The sequence below is a fragment of the Nyctereutes procyonoides genome, unplaced genomic scaffold, assembly GCF_905146905.1.
Source record: "Nyctereutes procyonoides isolate TBG_1078 unplaced genomic scaffold, NYPRO_anot_genome, whole genome shotgun sequence".
Classification (NCBI taxonomy): domain Eukaryota; kingdom Metazoa; phylum Chordata; class Mammalia; order Carnivora; family Canidae; genus Nyctereutes; species Nyctereutes procyonoides.
In genome coordinates, this window is record NW_026575128.1 from 17,592,303 (window position 1) to 17,616,631 (window position 24,329).

The following is a 24,329-nucleotide window of genomic DNA, read 5'->3' on the forward strand; positions in this document are numbered from 1 at the left end:
TTTGCCCACTGAGCAACCTTTGATTCAGGCCAAATAACAAGTCCTGTAAATGGGGCTTTTCCAGGGAGCTGTAAGATGGACCAAAAAGTGAGAGTTCTCTTGTGACAGAGCTTTTGGAGGAGTTCCAAACCCAGTCTTCCCTCTCTAATGGCTGCTAGCCTATTGATTTTCACAGATACCATGGCTGCAACCATGCTGGTTTTTGAAGGCTAATGGGTAAGGGAGGTGAGAATAAGGCCAGGTAAAATGCCACAAATTTCACTCTTCTTATCAAGATTCAGCTCTTCTACTGGGAAAAAAAATTCTTAAATTGTTGCAAGCCTTTGACTAATTTCCAGAGTTCTGATAAAACTTTTTTTTAATTTTTTTATTTATTTATGATAGTCACAGAGAGAGAGAGAGAGAGAGAGAGAGAGAGAGAGAGAGACAGCAGAGGCAGAAGCAGGCTACATGCACCGGGAGCCTGATGTGGGATTCGATCCCGGGTCTCCAGGATCGCGCTCTGGGCCAAAGGCAGGCGCTAAACCGCTGCGCCACCCAGGGATCCCCTCTGATAAAACTTATTTTAATAATTCCTGCTTGATGCTTTTTTGAAGGAGTGAGGTTTTGAAGGCTCTTACTCTTCCATTCTGGAAGTCCCTTTCTAAGCTTTTAACTTCTTACAAAACAATAATATGAGTTATCTAATAACTTGAATGTTACATAGTGGAGTTGTGTGAATAATATTATGGAAGCAAAGTCATAGCCAATTCTGCTTGTAAGGCTGAATACATAATGTAATACAGAAGTAATGGGATCTGAGCTAGATCTTGAAAAATAAGTGGAATATATGTGTGCACAGATACTAAGAGAACAAACCAAGAGAAGACATAAAAAATAGAATCAAGCCCATAATAATATATGCAGAAAGTAAATTTAAAGCACTTGGAGTTCTACAATAGAAACGAACAGAAAGTCAACTAAGGAACAGTGACCAGAAATTATGAAGATACACATTCTCTTGATTCTTTTTTAATTTGGAGATCTCTTTAATTCCCACCCCCACCTCCATCTTAACAACAGTTTACATTATGTTGTTTCTGAGAATCAATTCTAGGCTTTCTTTTTATTTTTGTCTCATAAGCCATGAAGTAATGAATTATTTCATCATTTCAACAATTTTCTATTATGTTCTTCCTTTTTTGCTAGGAATTATTCTAGGTGCTGATAATACAGAAGTGAATAAAGGCACAAGACAAAAAGACTTTGTTCTCATAGAACTCATGCTCCGAAGAGGACAAGAAAGTGACAATAAAAAATACATAATTCCATTTACTATTAAGTGACACAAACAAAATAGAATAAGGGGATAGAAGTGGTGGGTGTATATTTCAAACAAGGTGGTCAAGAAAGTGTTCTTGAAGGAGACAGAGATTAGAAGTGAAGGAAGCAAGGAGGCAAGATATGTGAATACCTGGGAGAAGAGTATTCCAGGCAGAAAAAACATGTGGCACATGGGTGGAGCAAAACTAGCATGTTCAAAATACATTTCCTGTGTGACTGGCTTGGAGTGAATGAGGATAAAATCATTAAGGTGGCCAGAGCCTAGAATATGCAGGTCTCGTAGGCCACAGTAAAGATGATGAGTGTATCTTAAGAAGATATTAATGATAATAACGATAGTAGATAGTAGATAGAGAGTATGTTTATAGTTCGCTGCAGCAAGGGACAATATCCCAAATGAACCATAGGATATCTCAGTATAAGCTTGGAGAGGTTTATTATAAGATTTTAACTTTGTGAGATTTGGGGGAAAGTTAAACAAAATTGGAATCTGTTTTTAGAAACGCTGCTGTCAGAAAGTAAGTAATTCAGTGATTAACATCTTAGTCATTTTTACCTACAATGTAGGAGGAATTAGGGTAGATTGGAGTTGCCAATAGTAAAGAAGCAGGAGTTACTCACACTAGTGGGGAAAAGGTGATGTTCCGTTATTTTTGTGGTTGTTAGAGTGCCCTTGTCTTGGTGCCTATTTATATCTAACTACAAAATAACATTTCTTTGCTTATTCTACCGTAGTCATGGAGTAAACTTATCTGATATGCAGATATTAGGCTTAGTGGGGAACACTAAGGTACAGCACTCAGGCATTAGTTCTTTGGGCTTTTTCTCTTTCTCAGTAATAATAGGAAATGCTTACTTTGTATTAAAAATGTGTCAGGCTTTACATATAAATGTAACTGTTTTTACAAATAAGCTCATTTCATCTTCATACCAACCATATGAAGTAAATAATGTTATTATTCTTTAAAGAAACTGAAACACTGAGGACAAAAGGAATTTACTCAAAATTACAGGTTTCCTGGGGACAATTCACAGTAAACATTCTTAAGACCTAGTCTCCTGAAGAGGCAGATGTCAAGTGGAAGGAACAACTACTCCAAAGCTCTCTCCTTCTCAACTACAAATTGATTCCCCAAAAAGGAAAAGGCATGGGGGGGGAGGACTCAGATTCTGCTTATAATTACTCTTTCAGCCAACCATGATAGAGTAAGCTACACTGCATCTTCATATTGCTGCACTTATTGCCACTCCCCTCTTCTTAGCTGGGTTAACATTTTTTAGGATAATATAATACAGAAGATAGCAAAAATAGACCTAGACTCAAAATTATTTTATTCTTCTCTCTGTTCCAGACAGGAAAGTGGTAGAGTCACTATTCAAACCTGAAAAGATATACGAACTAGAACATTACCACCTACCCATTTATTTCTGCTGAGTCTGTTACTGTTCAAGGAATGACATCTGATTCTGTTTGTTCAAAGAAGAAGAAACACTGAAGAAATAATGACCAAAAATTTTTGAAAATTAGTATTAGTCACCAAATTATGGATCCAAGAATCTCAAAAACTAAAATGCATAATAAACACCAGACATATAATGTAAACCTAGACATATGATATTTAAACTACTGTAAAACTATAGGCCTATATCTTTGATGAATATAAATGGAAATTGTCTCAATAAAATAACAGAAATAACTCAACAGCACAGTAAAAGGATCATACACCATGATCAAGTGGGATTTATCCCTGGAATGCAAGGATGGTTCAACACACGTAAATCAATACATGAATGTGAAATATATATACACATATATATATAATATATAATATAGAGTAGAAAATATTGGATATATGTTACATGATAATAGAATAACAGAATATATGACATATATTTTATGGTTACTATATATTTAATATATATTTAAATATATGTTATATTTAAAATATATGTTGTATATCCTATTATTATATACATTTTATATATATTATGATAGAACACTATTCAACCACAAAAAAGGAGGAAATACTGCAAAGGAAACTTGTGTGTCACTTAGCAATGTTGAAGGCATTATGCTAAGTGAAATAAGTCAGAGAACAACAAATACTTCATGTTATCACTTATATGTAGAATCCAAAAAACTGAACTCATAGCAACAGAAAACAGATTGGTGGTTACCAGAGATGGAGAGTGAAGAAAATGGGTGAAGGTGGTCAAAATGTACAAACTTCCAAGTTAAAAGATAAAAAAAATTGTAAGGATATAAAGTACAGCATGGTGGCTAGACTTAACAATATATTATAATCTCATATTCGAAAGTCACTAAGAAAATAAATCTTAAAAGATACCGACAAAAGAAAAATTTTGTAACTATGTGTAGTCATGGATGTAAATTAAACTTAGTACGGATCATTTTGCCATATCTATCTATCATCTATCTATCTTTATGTTTTATAACTTAAATTTATAAAATGTTATTTATATCTCAATAAAATGGGAAAAAATAAAATAAGGGAGTATTTCCCAAATGTCTTTCAATACCAGGAGGGAGAACTTTACTATGCATGGAAAAATATAGTATGCATGTGTGTGGGCGTGTGTATTTTTACATATATTTTTTAAACATCAAAAGTGTTTAAACTCAACTCCGTCCAGTTAAATTCTATAGTTTAATACTTCAGTTCAAGTATATGGGATCACACCATCCACCCAATGAAAGTTAGATAAATTCTTGATTCCAAATAATAATTTTGGCAGGCTTTAGTGTCAAGAAAATTCTTCGTGAATTCAAACATTAAAACCTTTTAATGAATAAATAACTCAAAAAACTGGCTGCTGTGCATACTAGGATATCAACTTTCATGACTGGAAAAGTGCTGTCACCATTTAAAAGACAGAAACATGTCTACCTTACACAAATGATCTTTAGAAAATAAGCAAACGGCAAGTCATAATCCTTCATGAAATTCTTTTTGCTCAAGGATGCTGTGTAGCCAATAAATTATTAACAAGGTTGTGGTCTCACTAGAGATGGCTCCAAACCAATAACAGAAAAAAAAGTTATTAAATATCTCAACTACATACACACATACCCATATACACATGCATATATAGACATATAAGTAATAAAAATGAAAGGAGTCATCTCTCTCGGCAATAACTCACTCTAAAGAACAAAGAAAATTCAACAATCATGCCAAATTTTACTGTCACCTGCTGAAAGGTCTGAAATACCCTAAAGGACTAGATGGGGAGGTATCATCTAAAACTTTGGCATTCCATCACACATTCCATGTTCTCTACTCTTGGGATTTGATCACCATGAAATGAAATTTACTTATCAGTGTCATACTAGAAGCACAGAGTGAACCTGGGAGAAAACCTGTTAATATAAAGAAGGAATAACCACTTTCCACCCATGGAGTAAGTTAACAGGAATGAGAATGAGAAATCTGATGACATGACTCTGATACTGATATATGAGAATCTAAAACTTGCAGCAGACTCAAAAATGAATAAGACTGAATGCAAAGGAAGAAGAAAATAAAAAAAACCTCATGTCCCAGTAAGCTGGTGTTACTATAGTGATGGTACTATCATAAGGGTAACGTGTTCCATACAACAAAATAAGTATCTGCTCTAAGAATAGCATGGGAGTATCTGATCAACACTGGGGAAACTGAGTCCCAAAGGCCAATTAAGGGCCTCCTGAGGGAAGGGAACATTGGGTATATAACTGACTATCCCCTCTCATCAATTCTCACTTCTGGAAGTCACAGGAGACACTATCCCGTAGGAGGAATCAGATTTCAGAGAAACATAGATAAGTCTGTAGTGGAGCCAATATTTCTCTCCAAGCCAGAAGTGTCCAGCAATGCAAGCGCCCTCTCTGGGCTGCTGCCTGCCAAGGAGCCCATGTTCTCCATCGTGCCTGCCTTCTGCTGCCCCGGAAACAGAGGATTACAAGTCAGACCTGCCGGATCTACGAGGAGGTGGGTTCAGAGGAGGTACAAGTGTAGGACAGTCCTCAGGTAGGCCTCTTAGCTCCGCCACCCCTGTGTGATCCTGGAAACAATAGCCCCTCATGTCACCCGAAGAATGTAAGGAGATTCATCTTTACACCTGAGAGGCCTGGCTGTCAGGGAACCGAGAGATGGGGATGAGGAAGAAGGGAGAGTTGGCCCTTCTTAACCAGGAGCTGCATCCGGTCAGAACCAGGTCTGTCCCTCACTGTGGAGGGGATTCTGAAATAAATTAATAAATTAAGACCAAACTACTAACATCAGAAACGTAGGCAACTTCCAGGCTTTGTTTTGCTTGTCTCACCATGGCAATCACACGACACGTAAGACTTACTCAGAGAAGGAAGTTTTCGCGAAGATTCTCCTTCAACTTCCCAAAGCAATGCCAACCTTCCACATCTCGACTAGGCAAGGGAGTAGGAGGGGGATCTTGGGCAGAGGGAGGGGTTATGGCTCCCACACTGCTCTCTGTTCCCAGAGGCCTCTGCTGGGCAGTATCTGACATTTGGGAGCGTCTGCATCCATCCCTAACCCAGAAGAACAGAGGCCTTTCCAGGACACTGTGTGACACTTCAGGCAAAACCCTCAAAAATCCTTAAATAATATACCAGTTGCATTGCTCAGTTTTTCGACCTATAAGTAGGAATTCAACCTAGACCAAGGTTTTACAGAAGCATTTGAATTCAACAGGTAGAAGATGGAAGTGATATGAAAGCCATCACGTAGATGTCTGGGGGTTCCAATTTTTATCGAGTTAACAAACCATGATGAACGCTGAAGAATGGATGGTATGTTTGATGATTTTTGTCTCAGTTGTCAGATAACTTTAGACACCGACACCTACAATTCAACACTGATCCAGAATAACAGTGAAATGCAGAAGGTTTCCGTGTGTTGTCACCTTTCTCCCTCTTCTGATGCCTAACATCTGGGCTCTAATTCCAAACATTTAAGTAATTGAAACTCTGTCCAGTAGTAAGGGTCTATCTCTCTTAATCTATAGAAACGAATACATGATGTTCATACCTACTTACATTTGTGAGCACTGCCATCAACCTTCTCCAAGCTGCTTATTGCATAACATCCTGCATTTTAATGCGAGAAGGTTGAGAGAGAGAAATGAGAAAATACAAATATCTAAAGTCTGATCACCAAGCCCTACCCAAGGTTTATAATCTTCAGCAGCGTAGCTATTTATTTAATGGAATAATAGAATCTGAGGGAGTTAGGGATCTCCAAAAAGGAAATATTTCTGAGGATTAAAGAGTAAGGTCATCTTTGTCATTGTCACTTTTTCCTCTCTACCCCTTAGGAAGCTGTGAATATGTCAGGAGTCAGCACAGTGACTGAATTCATACTCCTGAGTTTTCCGTGCTCCAGAGAGGTTCAGGTCCTCCTCTTCCTGCTGTTCTTTGTGTCCTACATCCTGACACTGATGGGGAATGGGGCCATTGTCTGTGCAGTGAAGCTGAATCCCAGGCTTCACACCCCCATGTACCTTCTGCTGGCCAACTTCTCGTTCCTGGAGATCTGTTACATCAACACCACCGTTCCCAATATGTTACAGAACTTCCTATCTGAGACCAAAACCATCTCTTTCACAGCCTGTTTCTTCCAGTTCTACTTCTTCTTCTCCATGGGCACCACTGAGACTTTCTTACTGCCCCTCATGGCTTTTGATCGGTACTTGGCCATCTGCCAGCCTCTCCATTATCCTATCATCATGAACAACCGCCTCTGCATGAACCTGGTGGCCCTGTGCTGGGTCACAGCCTTCCTCTGCTATCCGATCCCTATCTATTTTATCACACAGCTCCCCTTCTGTGGCCCCAACACCATTGACCACTTTGTCTGTGACCCCGGTCCTCTTCTGGCCCTGTCCTGCATCCCTGCCCCTGGAATTGAGCTTTCTTGTTCTCTATTGAGCTCTCTCATTATCTTCATCACCTTCTTCTTCATCCTTGGTTCGTACACCCTGGTTCTCAGAGCAGTGTTGCGTGTCCCCTCAGCAGCTGGCCGACGTAAGGCCTTCTCCACCTGTGGTTCCCACTTGGTTGTGGTCTCTCTTTTCTATGGAGCCCTCATGGTGATGTACATCAGCCCAACCTCTGGAAATTCATCTGGGATACAGAAGATTGTAACCTTGTTCTATTCATCAGTGACCCCACTTATAAACCCACTGATCTACAGTCTACGGAACAAAGACATGAAAGCTGCCTTGAGAAAAATTCATATGAGCACAAAAATTAGTCAAAGCAAATAAGAACTCATGAATGGGTAAAATCTAATTAATTATTTTTCTCCATTCCATTCCCATCTAAAAAGTAGGGATTTATTTATTTGCCTCTTGAAACGCACACTCAAATTCATCTATTCCTGCCTACTTACATAATGGACAATTGTATGACAAATTAAACCATACCTTGCCCTCAGGTCAGGAATTTGTAGATCATAATTTGAATTAAATTACCTGGATGTCTGGACTTTAGGCTCTTCTTCTATCCTAATCTCCAATAATTGTTTGTCCATTTAACTGTGATTATTAACATAGTCCCTGGCCTCATGCCTTTTTACCTCTATTAAGTGGTCAAAGGTCATTCTTACACTTGGTTTTTCTTGCTTAAACATCTCTGCTCTACTTCTTAGAAGAGTAGTACATTTTTGGTTAAGATAACAAGAAATTAGTGCCAATCAAATTATAATTGAGCCAAAATTTTAAAATAATTGACAGCCAAAAGATTGACAATGATTCAAAGCACTGTCTCCCAAACCTGTTTCATAATTACTTAGGGAGCTTTTTAAAAGAACCAATTCCCAGTTCTTTCTCCAAATCTAAATCAGAACCTTTGAAGCGGACGCCTGGAAATCCTTATTTTAATGTTAATCAAGTGGTTCTGGTGCACCTAGACCAGCACCAATCGACAAACTCATCTTACAGTCACTATTTTAAATAAATGTGCGACACAGAGAAAAAAGTGAAAGAAGTTACAGTGAGTACCTATAGGTGACCCAAACACTCATGAGAATAGAAGGGGTTTTTTTTGTGCATCAATTTTGAAAACTTCCATTTAAAAAATAAGGACTAGACTACATTCTTCTTACCTTTTCTTACCTATGCAAGATAACTAAGATACCTGGAAATAGGTTTACATTTTAAAAGAAGACTGTCATATAGTGGCTAATGGATTTCAGTTAGTTTTATGTGAAGGAAGGTTGAATTGAGTGCACAGCCCAAAAGAGGTAAAAACAGACAGAGAGCAAAACAGTGATTCTAAGAGACTCAGATAAAGGCAGATGCAGAGAAATTTGATTACCACTCCTGGTTATTTGTTCCAACTGTGCTCAAAAACAAATTGCTCAGTTCATGTCTGGGATTGATACATTTCATTTATTCATTCCATACACTTTTATTTATTTCTGTGATGTGCCCAGAATTACATCAATGTAGAAGATAAAGTTCCTGCTTTTATTAAATCCACATTCTAGTGAGAGAGACAGATAATTATGAGGTAAACACATAAATCTATAATTCCAGTTAGTCATAGTAGTGTAAAAAAAGTGTAAAAAAGTACTGTAAAGGATAGAAGGAAATTTGTGACTATGTGTGGTGATAGATGTTAACTAAATTTATTGTGGTAACAATTTTGCAATATATACATATGTCAGATCACTATTGTAGAGCTGAAACTAACATCATATGTCAACTATATCTCAATAAAACATGAATATGTGAATATAGAAAATGTTGGTATAGGATAAGGGGTAATTTAGATTTGATGGTTAGAAAATGCCTTTGTTAGGGAGTAATATTTCAAAGTCAGAAAATGTGCCATGCAAAGTTCTAGGGGAACCAAGTCCCATGTAAGTACAGGTAAAAATTTGGGATTTTCAAAGAATATTAAATAGTTTATTTGGTTATCCAGAAGGAAAATGGTAGATGAGCCTGGAGAGGTCGGCAGGATCAGATCATCCAGAACCACCTAGGCCACGATGAATAGTGTTTTATTTGAAATCCTGGGAAAGCCTGCTCAATAATATAGAGGAAGTCTTAATAAAAATCTCATCTTAATAAAATCCTTACCACTTCATATAATCTCTTATCCTGGAACTAGTTACTTACTTACATATTTATTTAAATGTGCCTTCAATAAATAAATAAATACATAAATACATAAATAAATAAGCCTTAATTATGCTATATTCCACCTTGTTCCATTAAGGATCTGACGTACCAAAAGAAAAGTGCAATAAAAGAAGGAATAAGAGTAACATTAACTTGCAAAGAAAAAAATAGAATGATAGTTTTTAGATAAGACCTTAGGCTGGTATTAAAGTCAAGCCTCTAAATGTGTTATTAAGTCCCTTCAAAGCAAAGTGAGAATGAAAAAACATTACCTGCTATATGATTTTCATTAACTGTAAGAAGAAAACAAGTGGGTTTATAAGGAAAGATCAATTAATGGCTCTTAGTCCTATAAAGATTTCTTTCATGAGGATTCATACTAGAAAAACTAAGAAATATGGTGAACATTGGTCCCCTGAAATATCTCATACAGAGAGATAGGTGATGATAGATACATAAATATAACCTGGTTCAATACAGCTGCTTCTAATAACAGGTCTCAATAAGATTCAAAGGCATTATATAGAAGTATGACTCAAGAGAAAAAATTCTTCCCATATCTAATAACTTTGATCTAAATATTAGCTTTTTGATGTTCTTCCTTAATCTAAAAGTCTGATCCAGAATATCCTAAGAATAAAATTTAGAGCTAAGTGCATGGTCATCCAAATCAAAGATGAATAACCCCCTATTTGAATACCAAAGTTCTCTTCTGTTATATAGAAATTGGTTTTGAAGAAGCATTCACTAGAATGGAAGGAACTGTTGATTTCACAGTATGTGTTATAAGTTTATTAGATACTTTCTGCACTGGAAGTAATTTACCTGTAAGAGGCTGCCATATGTGCTATCCAAAGAAAAGTCCAAAGAAAAGTGAAGGTGATTGAGAATGGACAAAGAAGTGGGAAGTTTGGGAAAGAGTTATTCCTGACATAACTGAAATGGAAGGGGGAAGCATTGTTCATGAGAAGCGGTATATGAATCCAGTAAACTTTTATTCAAACAAACTTTCAGGTAAATATTTTAATTATCCTAAAATAAGATACTTATTTTCCTCTTAAATGTATAAATTTTCTGCTTAAGTGCATAAAATAATATGCTGGCTTAAATAAGGAGAGAGGGTATCTTATTTCTATAACTTGATCCAAGTAGGATAGTGAGTGGAATTTGTAAAACACTAGATAGAGTGCAGGTAACTGAGGGGACTGGCAGTGAGAGCAAGGTGCCTCAGGATTCTGGAAGCAGAAAGAAATTAAAACATAGTAAATGGACATTTAGCAGTCATGAGGACCAATTACTTCCCACTTGTGGTTTCCTCTCACAGAGTTTGATGGGAATAAGTTACCCTCCAGAGCAGAAAGTAGCCTTCACCAGTGAATAGGAATTTGTGACATTGAGAGTCACCTTAGCCAACTGAAGCAACTTCAGATCACATGCCATACGCTGCTAACACCTGCACTAGGGATAGCTTATAGATTCACCCTCTAAGAAAACATTCATCTTTCTTTTTTACAAAAGATTTTATTTATTTATTCATGAGAGGCAGACAGAGAGAAAGACAGAGACAGAGAGTCGGTGACACAGGCAGAGGGAGAAGCAGATTCCCCGTGGGGAGCCTGAGGCGGGACTCAATCCTGGGACTCCAGGATGATGCCCTGAGCCAAAGGCAGATGCTCAACCGCTGAGCCACCCAGGAGTCCTGAAAGCATTCATATTTCATTGTCATAACTAGTGTGTGCTGCCATGAAAACACCAGGTGTGGAAAAAGAGTTTTTATTTTATCAGATCCTTCTTAAGGCTTAAGTATGGCTGATGTTTAAGTGATATTTCCTTAAAAAATAAAACATTAATATAGGAAACTCTCAACAATTGGGCTGTAAGGGCAAAACTTTTCTCAGAACTAGGGTATTTTAAATTTGACTTTAGTTTTCCCATTTAAGCCCTATTAGAGGGGCATTTGGGTGGCTCAGTTGGTTGAGCATCTGAGTGGTTCAGCTCAGGTTGTGATCCCGGGGTCCTGGGATCCAGTCCCACGGTGGGCTCCCTGAATGGAGCCTGCTTCTCCCTCTGCCTGTGTCTCTCCCTCTCTCTCTCTCTTTCTGTGTCTCTCATGAAATATAAAATCTTTAAAATAAATTAAAATACATAAATAAACCCTGTTAGATGATATTAACACCCAAGTTGGCACATAAGAATCTAGCCACATAATATACCCACATATTGAACTATAACATACCCACACATATTGAACTATATTTTAACCAACATCCATTTGCGATAAAAGTTCTTAGCAAACTAGGGATAGACACAAATATCTTTGATCTATGAAGAGATTTCAATTAGCAATAATTGCACCTCAGATAAGACTCATTGGCTATGACACTGCCATTGTGCAAAGCTCCAAACATCTTTGATCTGTAAAGAATGTTTTTAAACACCTGCATCTGCATCACACTTGATGGTGACAGTGAATGCTTTCTTCATAAATTAAGAATTAAGACAAGAATTCTGGTCTTACCACTTCTATTCAACATTGTATTGGAAATGTCAGTGCAATCAGGCAAAGAAAAGAATTAACAGGCGGAGTGCCTGGGTGCCTCTCTTGTAGGCTCAGGTCATGATCTCAGGATCCTGGGATGAAGTCCCAGAATCAGGTTCTCTGTTCCGTGGGGAGTATGCTTCTCTCCCTTTCCCTCTCCTTCTCCCTCTGTCCCTTCCCCTGCTACTCATGTGCTCTCTCTCAGATAAATAGAATCTTTAAAAATAAACAAAAATAATCATGTTAAAAATTTTTAAATAAAAAAAGACTTTGAAAGATGAATGGAAAAAGAAGATGTGGTCTATGTATACAGTGGAATATTACTCAGCCATTAGAAACAACAAATAACCATCATTTGCTTCGATGTGGATGAACTGGAGGGTATTATGCTGAGTGAAGTAAGTCAATCGGAGGACAGTCATTATATGGTTTTACTCATATGGGGAATATAAGAAATAGTGAAAGGGATTATATGGGAAAGGAGGGGAACTGAGTGGGAAAAATCAGAGAGGGAGACAAAGCATGAGAGACTCCTAGCTCTGGGAAGCAAACAAGGGTTAGTGGAAGGGGAGGTGGGTGGGGGGATGGGGTGACTGGGTGACAGGCACTGAGGGGGGCACTTGGCAGGATGAGCACTGGATGTTATACTATATGTTGGCAAATCGAATTCCAATAAAAATATACAAAAAATAATATCAATCAATCAATAATAAACAGGCATCCTAATTGAAAAAAAGAAGGAATATTGTCTTTAATAGACATGACATGATCATCTATGTAGAAAATCCAATGTAATCAACAAAAAAGGTTACTACAATAAGTAAGTCTTAGAAGATTTCAAGATACAAGATCTATATATAAAAAACAATTGTATTTCTATAAGTATTAGCAACAATCAAAAATTAAGATTTTAAAATAATGCCACTTATAATGGCATCAAAACATACTGAATAGAGATAGAATTGATAAAAGATGTAAAAGACCAATACAATGAAAACAACAAAACATAGTTGAGAGAAATTAAAGACATAAATACCTGTAAAGATATAACTCATTTATGGGTTGGAAAATTCAGTAATGTTAAGATATCAGTTGTTCCCGAAATGATCCAAGGATTCAATGCAAATCTCAAGAAAAATCGGAGGGGATTTTTTTGGTAGAAATTAGATAGCTGGATCCCTGGGTGGCGCAGCAGTTTGGCGCCTGCCTTTGGCCCAGGGCGCGATCCTGGAGACCCGGGATAGGATCCCACATCGGGCTCCCGGTGCATGGAGCCTGCTTCTCCCTCTGCCTGTGTCTCTGCCTCTCTCTCTCTCTCTCTCTCTCTCTCTCTCTCTCTGTGTGTGTGTGTGACTATCATAAATAAATAAAAATTAAAAAAAAGAAATTAGATAGCTAATTTTCAAATTTATTTGGAAATGCAAAGGACTTACACTAGACAAAGTTGGAAAAACACTATTTGATTTTAAAATTTATTATAAAGCTACAAATGACAAAAAAAGGGGACATTTACATTAAGATACAGATCAATGGAACAGAATCCAAAAAAAGCCTTATATGAAAAACTGATTTTAAACAAAAGCATTTCAGCAGAGAAAGGATAGTATTTCTAATACATGGTGCTCAATTGAATACCCATATAAAAAAAAAAACCTTATTATTTCAATGCCTCACAAAATACACAAAAATTAACTCAAAATGGGTCATAAATTAAAAAAATATCTAAAACTATAAAACATCTAAAAGAAAATATAGGGGAAACTCCTTGTGACCCTGGCTCAGGCAAATTTTCTTAAACACAACACCAAAGGCATAACCCATAAGAGAACAAATCGATTACCTGGACTCCACCAAAATTAAAAATACCTGCTCTTGGAAAGACACTATTAAGAGAAGGAAAAGACAAACAACAGACAGGAGAAAATATTGGCACAAGTTATATCTGTTGAAAGATTTGCATCCAGAATATATAAAGAACACTCAAATATCAAAAATAAAGGACAAATGACCCAATAAAAATATGGAAAAATATTTGAGCAGACATTGAACAGAACATATACAAATGGCAAAAAAGCAAATGAAAATATATTCAATATCACTTCTCATTAGGGAATTACAAATTAAAACCACAATGAGCTACCACTATATACATATAGAGTCACTAAAATTAAAAAGACCAACTATAGAACGCCCGGGTAGCTCAGCGGTTGAGCATCTGCCTTAGGCTCAGGGCATGACCCCGAGGTCCTGGGATCGAGTCCCACATCGGGCTCCTTCCATGGAGCCTGTTTCTCCCTCTGCCTGTGTCTCTGCCTCTCTCTCTCTCTCTCCCTCTCTCTCTCTCTCTCCATGTCTCTCATGAAAAAATAAATTAAAATCTTTTAAAAAAATTTAAAAAGAACAACTATACCAATGTTGATGATGATGTAAAGGTGCCAGCGCTCTCATACACTGCTAGTGTGAATGTAAAACAGTACAAGCAGTTTGGAAAAGTTTAGCAGTTTCTTAAAAAGTTAACCATTTATCTACCATTTCGTAAAGCCATTTCACCCCTAGCTATTTACCTAAGAGAAAAAAGCATACAATGTCTTATACACAAATATTCCTAGAAGTTTTATTGATATTAACACAAAACTGGAAACAACCCAAACATCCACCAAAAGGCAAACAAATGAACAAATTCTTGTCTATCTATACAATAGAATATCAGCAGTAAAAAGGAATGATCCATCGTTAGATACAACATGGATGAATCTTAAAATAATTGTGTCGCGTGTCACGCCAGTCAGAAGAGCTAAAATGGACAAGTCAGGAAACAACACACTGTTGGTGGGAATGCAAACTGGTGCAGCCACTCGGGAACACAGTGTGGAGGATCCTCAAAAAGTTGAAAATAGAGCTACCCCATGACCCAGCAATTGCACTACTGGGTATTTACCCCAAAGATACAGATGTAGCGATCCAAAGGGACCCCTGCATCTCAATGTTTATAGCATCAATGTCCACAGTAGCCAAACTATGGAAGGAGTCCAGGTGTCGATTGACAGATGAATGGATAAAGATGTGTGTGTGTGTGTGTGTGTGTGTGTGTGTGTGTGTACACAATGGACTGTCAGCCATCAAAAAAGTGATATCTTGCCATTTATAGTAATGAGGATGGAACTAGAGAGTATTATGCTAAGCAAAATAAGCCAATCAGAGAAAGACAATTATCATCTGATCTCCCTCATATGTGGAATTTAAGAAATAAAACAGAGGATCATATGGGAAAAGAAGGAAAAATAAAACACAAGACAAAATCAGAGAAGGAGACAAACCATGAGACTCTTAATCATAGGAAACAAACTGGGGATTGCTAGGGGAGGGGCATGGGGGCACTGGGTAACTGGGTGATGGACGTTAAGGAGGGCACGTGATATAATGAGCACTGGGTATTATATAATACTGATGAATCACTGACTTCTACCTCTGAAACCAATAACAACATGTTAACTAATTGAATTTAAATAAAATTTAAAAATAAAAAAATATAATTGTGATGAGTGAAAGACACTAGATCAAAAAATACATGTTATGATTCCATATATATATATATATATATATATATATATAAAGGTATAAAAAAATGCAAACATCTACAGTGAAAGAAATATTAGGGGATACCTGGAAGTGATGTCAGGGAAGGGTAGGAGGGAGGAATTGCAAAGGGGCACACTTAGGATAAGTGTTGATTAATTGTAACACTTGTAACAATTGTAACAATTGTAAAAGTGTTGATTAATTAATAAAATGATCAATTGATTGGTTAATATGTCATCCTTCCTGTAAGAGATTTAAAGCAAGGAAATATTTCAACCTATACAGGAAAAAAAAAAAAAACACAGAAATTAAGATAGGCCCCAAGGGAAGTGAGTAATAAGCCTAGAGATGTCTCCTGACATGGTTTTCCTTTCAAAAACAATAAATGGATCCTCAAGGATCCAAAAAAGCTGGGGGGGGGGGGCTTACTTCCTGACAGACTCTGCTTATAACCTCTCCACCCTTCCACAAACACAACCAAGGGTCCTTACCACAACCACTTCCACTTCTTTTCTCCCCTCTGGTTATTGCCGTCTCTCTAAGAAAATTTTAAAAAATAAGCTTTTGAGAAACTTCAGTTTGGAATTCCCTTTGCTGATTCAGGTAAGAATGCTACGAAGTGTTTAGAAGAGCAAAAGTCACAACCTACTAGCTTTCATCCACAGCCGTCCAAATTTGCTACAGCCGGTCACGTACAACCAATTATTTCTTAAGCATTTTCTGGTCAGGAAACAGCCAAGATACCTCTGCAGGCATTTATCTCATTCAGTAATCTTTGGACCAGCCCTCTAAAGAGGCATGATTATGTGCATTTTATCACTAAAGAAACTGAGTATTAATTTCCTGTGATCAATAAAAAAAGCTCTTGACTCTGGATCCTATGTCTTATCTATAACGCACAGCTGTCTACCACTCACTCCAACCAGGAAAATTATCTTGACTTTTCAGTATTTTCTACCGATTACCCAGTATTACCGATGTGCAGGCCCTTCACTGAGACTATACAACCTAGCTGAAGGAGGGAATGAGTCGTCTCGAGACATGTCTGGGGGCTACAGAGACACAGGGCCAGCACATGGACATACCAAGATCAGGAAATGCCTTTCTTGAGCTGTGTAGCCCAGGACCTGGTTCACTCACTTAGCCGTCTTAACCTTTTCTGAGTTGACTAATTTAACAAGTAAACCAAAAACAAAAAACAAAACAAACAAAAAAAAAGATGACTGTTGTTAATTAACTCAGTCCATTAACTCAGCCTGGGGTGGTAAAGACACTGCTGTTGACAGCACCCTCTGCAGTCGCTGCAATGGGAATTGATCAGTTTGGGGTTTTTGTTGTTGTTTTGGCAGCTCCTGCTCAGATTCATGACGGGTAAACATCACAGTTCTCTTCTGTGCAGAAGAACTAAGTGATAAAAGATGAGTAGCAATACAGGCCTGCTAGATATACAGGATTGAGCATAAAATGGTGGTGGCCATTCCTGTTTTCTAGAACACCTTGGTGAGACTTCCTGACACAGAACTCTTTTCAGAGGTATGGTTTTACTCAGAAGCCTAACGTGATAGGTTTTTCTGGTTTTAGGAAGTTATATGCTGCTGCTGCTGCTGCTGCTGCTGCTTGGCAGATGGAGGGTGGAGAAACAAAAGTGGAAGCAAGGGGTTCTGTTAGGTTGCTACTGCAGAAGCGCAAGGAAGGGAGGATGCGGTCATTTAAACTTGGGAGACAACAGTGAAGACAAAGAGAGTATATGACGTGAGTCGTAGTTCAGGAGCAGAAGGTTCTTGCTGATAACTGGATGTGAGGGGAAAGAGGAAGGAGGAAGGGAGACATTAGACTAAACCAGGAAAAGTAAGTTCTTGTATATTAAGCCATTCAAAGTGCTGAAAATATTTTGAGGTAATGGACAAAGTGATCATTACAAAAAATCGACTTTTAGAAATATCCTGCAAAGTACTTTGATTAAAGATGCCCCAACCTTAGGGGTCTGGCTGGTTCAGTTGGTTCAGCCTCCGACTCTTGATCTCACCATAGATCTTGATCTCAAGGTCTTAACTTTAAGCCCCAAGCTGGACATGGTGCCTACTTATAAAAAAAATAAAAATAAAAAAAAAGAAAGGAAGCAATACTCTAACCACAATTAGTAATAAATTACTCTGAACTATTGAAAACTGAAGAGCTTTTCTAAGTTGATACTAAAACTGTTAAGACTAAAAGGGACTTTTTTTAATTCTATGGAATTTAAAGTCCATAAGCAGCTTTCACATGTTAAAGCGAATCTTATTTTGAGTCACTCCTTCCATTCCTTGGCAGTTAATGTATTGTCCATGGCTTCAATATTTGTTAACAGCCCCATTCAAAGAACAAACATTTGGAAAAAAGAAAAAAAGATTACTTCAGAAAAGACTACATTCTGATTATGTTCACCCTGAATGAGAACAGTGTAAGGTGATGCAAATGAATATTAAATATTTTATGTCTGGTTTAAGTTTGCCTTCAAAAGATGAATACTAAGTATCTGAAACGTAAGCTCAGTTCCAAGTCACATGTTCTGAAATTCAAAGAGGAAAGGGCATTTAGAAAGTGTGAGTTCTGGTACAAGAACCAGAACTTGTTCCTCCCACAGCTGAGGCACTAAAAGACCCGCTGTAATATAAAACATAAACTATCAGGATCTTGGGAAATTTTATTGGCCACATGAGTCCCCCATGTCATCAAAATCAAATAAAATCCAGAAATAGATCTTACTCAGAGAGGGAAGCTTTTGTACAGTTTATAAATTCCAAACATTACTCAGTTTGCCAGTTTCCTATCATAAATCTTCCTTTTAAATCAACACAAAAATATACTATCATCAACTACTTCCCTCCTGACACCTTCTGCCATTTTATTCCAGAAATTTATTGTTTTTGAATACTCCCAACAGACCACTGTCAGACTCCTTGGACAACTATGCAGGCTCTGAAAAATAATTTGATTAATTAATACTCCATTCCAGATAATGGAAATGGATATTTTTCATGTTTCTTAGACTTACCTTATTTACAGAGGCTATAATACCAAGACCCAGGATTCAGGGCAGGATTATTTAACAAAGGATGTATATTGTGTGTTTTTCTTAGCTCAGCAAAACATAAAGCCATTATGCAAATATATAACCATCTAAGGTCATCCTGACTTGAGGTGCTCCCAAGCAGTGACAAAAAGGAAGAAAAAATTAAAGTTTTCTCTTCTTTTCAAGCTTATTGCTACATTTACCTTAACATTAGAGTAATTGTATCAGGTTCCACTGGAATATATCAACTGGAATTGAAACAGAAAATGGATTTTGTGGAGTCATATTCCCATCCCAGACAAAGACCTGTTTCCACAAAACCACAATAATCCTCATCCTATCCCTCAACTGTATCTATCCTAGAAGTCTGGGGAACTATATTAACAGAAGTGAGCTGCAGCTATTTCCTACAATTTGAATGTTTTACTCCTGAAATTGGTGGGTTGCATTACCAAATAGAATCGATGAGTTTGTTAACTACCGCAAAGCAGTAACGTGATTCCAATAGTCGCAGGGTTCTACTTCTCCAACAACACACAATCTGAGTCACCTTTGCTCACAAGTAGCTGTGTTGGGGTGAACGCTTTCTGGGAACTGAAAAAGGTGCATTATTCATTCATTTTTATGAGTATTTATTAAAAGCTGTCTAAGGGGAATGTTACAGCTGGAAGGATCGATAGGGAGAGGATAGTGATAGGATGAAGCATGAGGCAGGATTCTAGGGTACAAGTGATAGTCTATTTTTAATATTATATTTATTTATTTGACAGGGAGAGAGAGACCACAAGCAGGGGAGTAGCAGGCAGAGGGAGAGGGAGAAGCAGATTCTCCGCTGAGCAAGCAACCCATGCAGGACTCAAACCCAGACACTGGGATCATGACCTGAGCCAAAGGCAGACACTTACTGATTGGGCCACCCAGGCACCCCATGATAGTCTACTTCTTGACCTCAGTGGTAGTTACTACGGAGGTTTATATATAATGATTCATTAAGTTATAAGTTTATGTATTAATCATGTTTGCATATATTTCACAATAAAGAAACATCTGTCTATCCACTGATATTCACTGGCTTCTTGTGTTTTTCAGTCCAACAACTAAACTAGAACAGTATTTCAGGATTAGACAGAAATAGTAATTACTAAGATATAAGTGTTTATTGCATTCCACAGAGTGGTTTCAATGCATATCTGGATCCGCATCCATACAGACATTCAATAATGTGATGGTCTTTCACAGCTCCAGACCCATGAAAGTTTCCAGCACCACCAACACGTCCAGCACCATCTCCGGCTTCATCCTCCTGGGCTTCCCTTGCTCCAGGGAGGGGCAGCTCCTCCTCTTTGGGCTCTTCTCCATTCTCTACCTCCTCACCCTCATGGGCAATGGGTCTATCATCTGTGCGGTGCGCTGGGACCAGAGACTCCACACTCCCATGTACATCCTGCTCGCCAACTTCTCCTTCCTAGAGATCTGGTACGTCACCTCCACTGTCCCCAACATGCTGGCCAACTTCCTCTCTGACACCAAGGTCATCTCCTTCTCCGGGTGCTTTCTCCAGTTCTACTTTTTCTTCTCCTTGGGTTCTACAGAATGTTTTTTCTTGGCTATTATGGCATTTGATCGGTACCTTGCCATCTGCCGGCCTCTACACTACCCAACCATTATGACAGGACGTCTCTGTGCCAGTCTTGTGGTCAGTTGCTGGGTACTTGGTTTCTTCTGGTTCTTGATTCCCATCATCATCATCTCCCAAATGTCCTTCTGTGGATCCAGGATCATTGACCACTTCCTATGTGATCCAGGTCCCCTGTTGGCCCTCACCTGTACTAGAGCCCCTGTGATAGAGTTAACTAGCTCCACCTTAAGTTCTCTGCTCTTGTTTATTCCCTTTCTCTTTATCATGGTGTCCTACACTCTGGTCCTGAAAGCTGTGTTGAAAGTCCCTTCTGCAGCTGGACGAAGAAAGGCTTTCTCCACCTGTGGGTCTCATCTGGCCGTGGTTTCACTGTTCTATGGCTCAGTGATGGTCATGTATGTGAGCCCAACATCTGAGCATGAAGCTGGGATGCAGAAGATGGTGACTTTGTTTTATTCCATAGTTACTCCACTTATCAACCCTGTAATATATAGTCTAAGGAACAAAGATATGAAACATGCTATGAAGAAATTACTGAGAACATAAAAGTAAGGGTCTTGATTGAGAAGATTTAGGGACAGAATCTTTTTTATTTTCTTAGTTAAAAAGAAAACTGATATCATTCAGAATATTGTCTGCATCGTTTTTGAACTTTATACATCATATAGTTTATTTCCTAAAATTTATGGGGCCATACAGGATCTCAGAGATGCACTTCATCTCACTAATTTTATAGTTGCTAGAGTCATAGATTGAAAAACTGAACTCAGTTTGTTGAAGAAATAGAATTTAAAATCTATCCTGCCAATTTAGTACGAAAAGTGATGCATATAGAAAGCATTATGAGGTTGCGTATTGGTTGACTGAAATGAGGGGTGGGGTTAAATGAGGGGCTGATTGCTCTCTACCCATGTACATGTTCTTTGAGATGGCTGTCCCATATTTTTTGTATATTGGAATAAAAATTTCTATAAATTATCATAACTGAAAGTAGATATTCTAAATTGTTTCACTGCTAAGTCATATGACTTCTATCTTCAAAACTCTACCTTTAGGAGATTGCTTAAGACAGGGGCCATGAAAATTCAGGAAAAGGGGGAAAAGGAAATGTGCAATATACGGGTCTTGTTGCTTCCAACCACCAATACCAGATTATTCTTTTCTGTGAAGGCAGTAGAAAGACCTCACTTTCATAACTTACTACTTTTGATATTTTCTTTAAGGATACTTTTCATTAAAGATCCTCTCATGAGGTATTTAACTGCAAGCTGGAAGGCTAAGGTGTTCCAGTCTTAGTTCTTCAGTGAGTTGTGTGAACTTAGGCCAATCACTTAACCTCTCTATGCTTCAGCATCCCTATCTTGTAAAATGAGAGACTACCCCAGAGGGTTGTTGCAGGGATTAATTGGATATAATATCTGTATAGTAGCTAAGGCTCTTAAAGAAGGCATTATATAAATACAAAATCATATCTATTAAAGTTGGTTTATTTGTGGATAAAATATATCTCCTGCCAAGCCTCTCCACAATGGTTGAAGAGAATAAAATAGTTTTATTATTGAACAAGCATTAAAGCAAGGGAATATGTGTATCACAGCAATTGGCTAAGAGATGGCAAAGACGTATAGAAATCTCATTCCTTTATGTAGCGAGCAAATACAACTTATTTACATACATGTTTTCAAAATAAAAAATAGTCCTCAAAAAGACTTGACAGCACCCTTGTCACACATAGTTCATCCTAGATTCACTTAGTAATGGGAATGGCCATCTGTGTTTGCTAATTGGCTTCATACAATGGAAAAATAGACCTATGTCTACTACCTGAGACAGTTTTGCAAGTTGGAAATAGGCCAACAAAGCTAGGCTCATACACTCCCACAGAAAGGGGGAATTGGGGCACTACCAACTTTGATGATTACATTTCAAAGAGACTTCCTAGGTCCTTGACAAAGACATTCCTGAGTCATGAAGCTGGCAAGAGTCTCACATCAATTTTTAAAATTTTTACATACATTTCAATATTTAAAATATTACATTCAGAATTTATTCTTGAGCCAAAACCATGTAAGCTGGAATGTGAAATGTGAAATACTTTGTGTATTTGACCTATTTTTATAAATTCATCTTTCTTTTCGACTCTAAAGGATACGTTGATATTTATTTGTATTCAAGAAAGATCTCTTCAATGCAATGATTCTTCTCATCCACAGTAAAAAAAAATGCTTTTTCTTTCCTAGTATATAAATAATAAATGCTCATTATAGTAATTATCAAACAGTAAATTATAAAAATATTTTATTTTTTATAAAAATATTTTAAAGTTATCTAAAATCCCACCACTCTGAGGTAACCACCATTAACACTTCAGTCAACAGTCTTTCATGTATTCTTGTATACAAGTACACATACATTCACATATGCTAATTTTACATGAATGAGTTTTTTTTTTATGGTGGACTCCTTCTTCCTCCCTACCACTTCATCCTCAATCTACTTTTCACTCTACCACCACCAGCCCCTACTAGACAGACAATATTAGCAACCTAATACATATGCTTCATACTGTTCTCCATGCTCCTAATTACATCAAAATATTTGTAATCATATATCAAGGTTTTTTCATTTATCTTACAAAAATCAAATTATATTTCATTGACTTCTCAATATAGTGTTTTTACATTTGGTCTTACAATATATGCAACTCCCTCCAAAGTAATTTAGGTGTACCAAATATTTTCATTTTTTATAATAGGCCAGAGATGTATAATTAATAAAATTAAGTTCCTTCAACAGGATCTTTTAATAGGAAGAACTCTTCATGAGCTGTGGGTAATATTCATCCCATAAAACACATGACTAAGAACAGGCTTCATGCCCTTATTGAGTAGGTTTTACCAAGATGTTTAAAATTAGAGTCTTTATAGAAGATATCATTATTATAGAGGATATGAGAAGATGTGATTAGTCATCTCTGTTTCTACTAAATAGCCAGATATGGGATGCATATACATTACCATGGTTTCATAGAACAGAGACACTACCACCAAGAGAGACTCACATTTAGAGAAGGCATTTCAACAATGAGCTTCTGAGAGTGCCTGAAATGTAGTTCTTAGAACCAATATACATGATCCACGGATATACAAAAAAGTGAGATGACAAGTATATAGTACATGTTCTTTGATATGGCTTAAGTATGGGACATGACTCAGTGGGCCCATTTGTAGCAGATGCTATAATGTGCTGTCCAGATCTTTCCTTCAAGAATGAGACACTCCACTTGACAAGATGAGCACTGGGTGTTATGCTATATGTTGGCAAATTGAACTCCAATTTAAAAAAAATACAAAATAATTAATTAATTAATTAATTAATTAATTAAAAAATAAAATAAAAACAACAAACAGCAGCTATTAAAAAAAAAAAGAATGAGACACTCATTTCTCTGACAGAAGTCTAGCATGCTGATATCCTTGCCAGAAATTGCCTCAAGCCACAGAGACTAGCTTTTTCCTTGATTATCTGCCCTACCCAGAGTTGGCTCACATCCAATGATTGGTCAATGCTGGTGTACAAAGGCTTAACACTCTTTCCTCAATCTGTGACAAATAGGAACAGCCATCCCACCTACAGGATTCCATATGGCAACAACTGAGACTTTTGTTTCAACTTTATCACGTTCAACTTTTTCTACCCTACCCTACTTTCCTCAGTCCTGTACAGCTGTTGTTCCCAAGAGAACTCCACAACAACCTCTCTTCATGAAACCTTAGCATCCATTTCCATGGAACCCAATCTATACCACCATGTCACTTACAAAGAAGATAGAGACTGAATGAGAAAATCAGGGAGTCAAGAGTCACATTACCTTACCACAGATCCTGTCATGAGGATGGGATAGTGCAGTGAGTAGCAGCAGGCTAAGTGCTAACCATCTTATATGACACAGTAGAAGAACAATGTATTTGTGCTTAGAAAAAAGAAGTACAACCAAGTGAAGCAATCACAATATGAAAAGGTATTGATTTTAGAAAAAAACTATCCAACAT

General features: G+C 37.4%; 2 protein-coding genes across 2 annotated transcripts; both read left to right on the plus strand.

Moving 5' to 3' along the window:
* Positions 1–6,669: 6,669 nt before the first annotated feature.
* On the plus strand, positions 6,670–7,608 carry LOC129520810 (olfactory receptor 11H6-like). Its single transcript, XM_055342018.1, has one exon. The coding sequence runs from the start codon at positions 6,670–6,672 to the stop codon at positions 7,606–7,608; it is 939 nt and encodes a 312-aa protein (XP_055197993.1).
* Positions 7,609–19,849: 12,241 nt separating this feature from the next.
* LOC129520813 (olfactory receptor 11G2-like) lies at positions 19,850–20,823 on the plus strand. The gene has a single exon (XM_055342020.1). It carries the CDS (start codon positions 19,864–19,866, stop codon positions 20,821–20,823), a length of 960 nt encoding a protein of 319 aa, XP_055197995.1. The 5' UTR covers positions 19,850–19,863.
* The last annotated feature ends 3,506 nt before the right edge of the window (positions 20,824–24,329 follow it).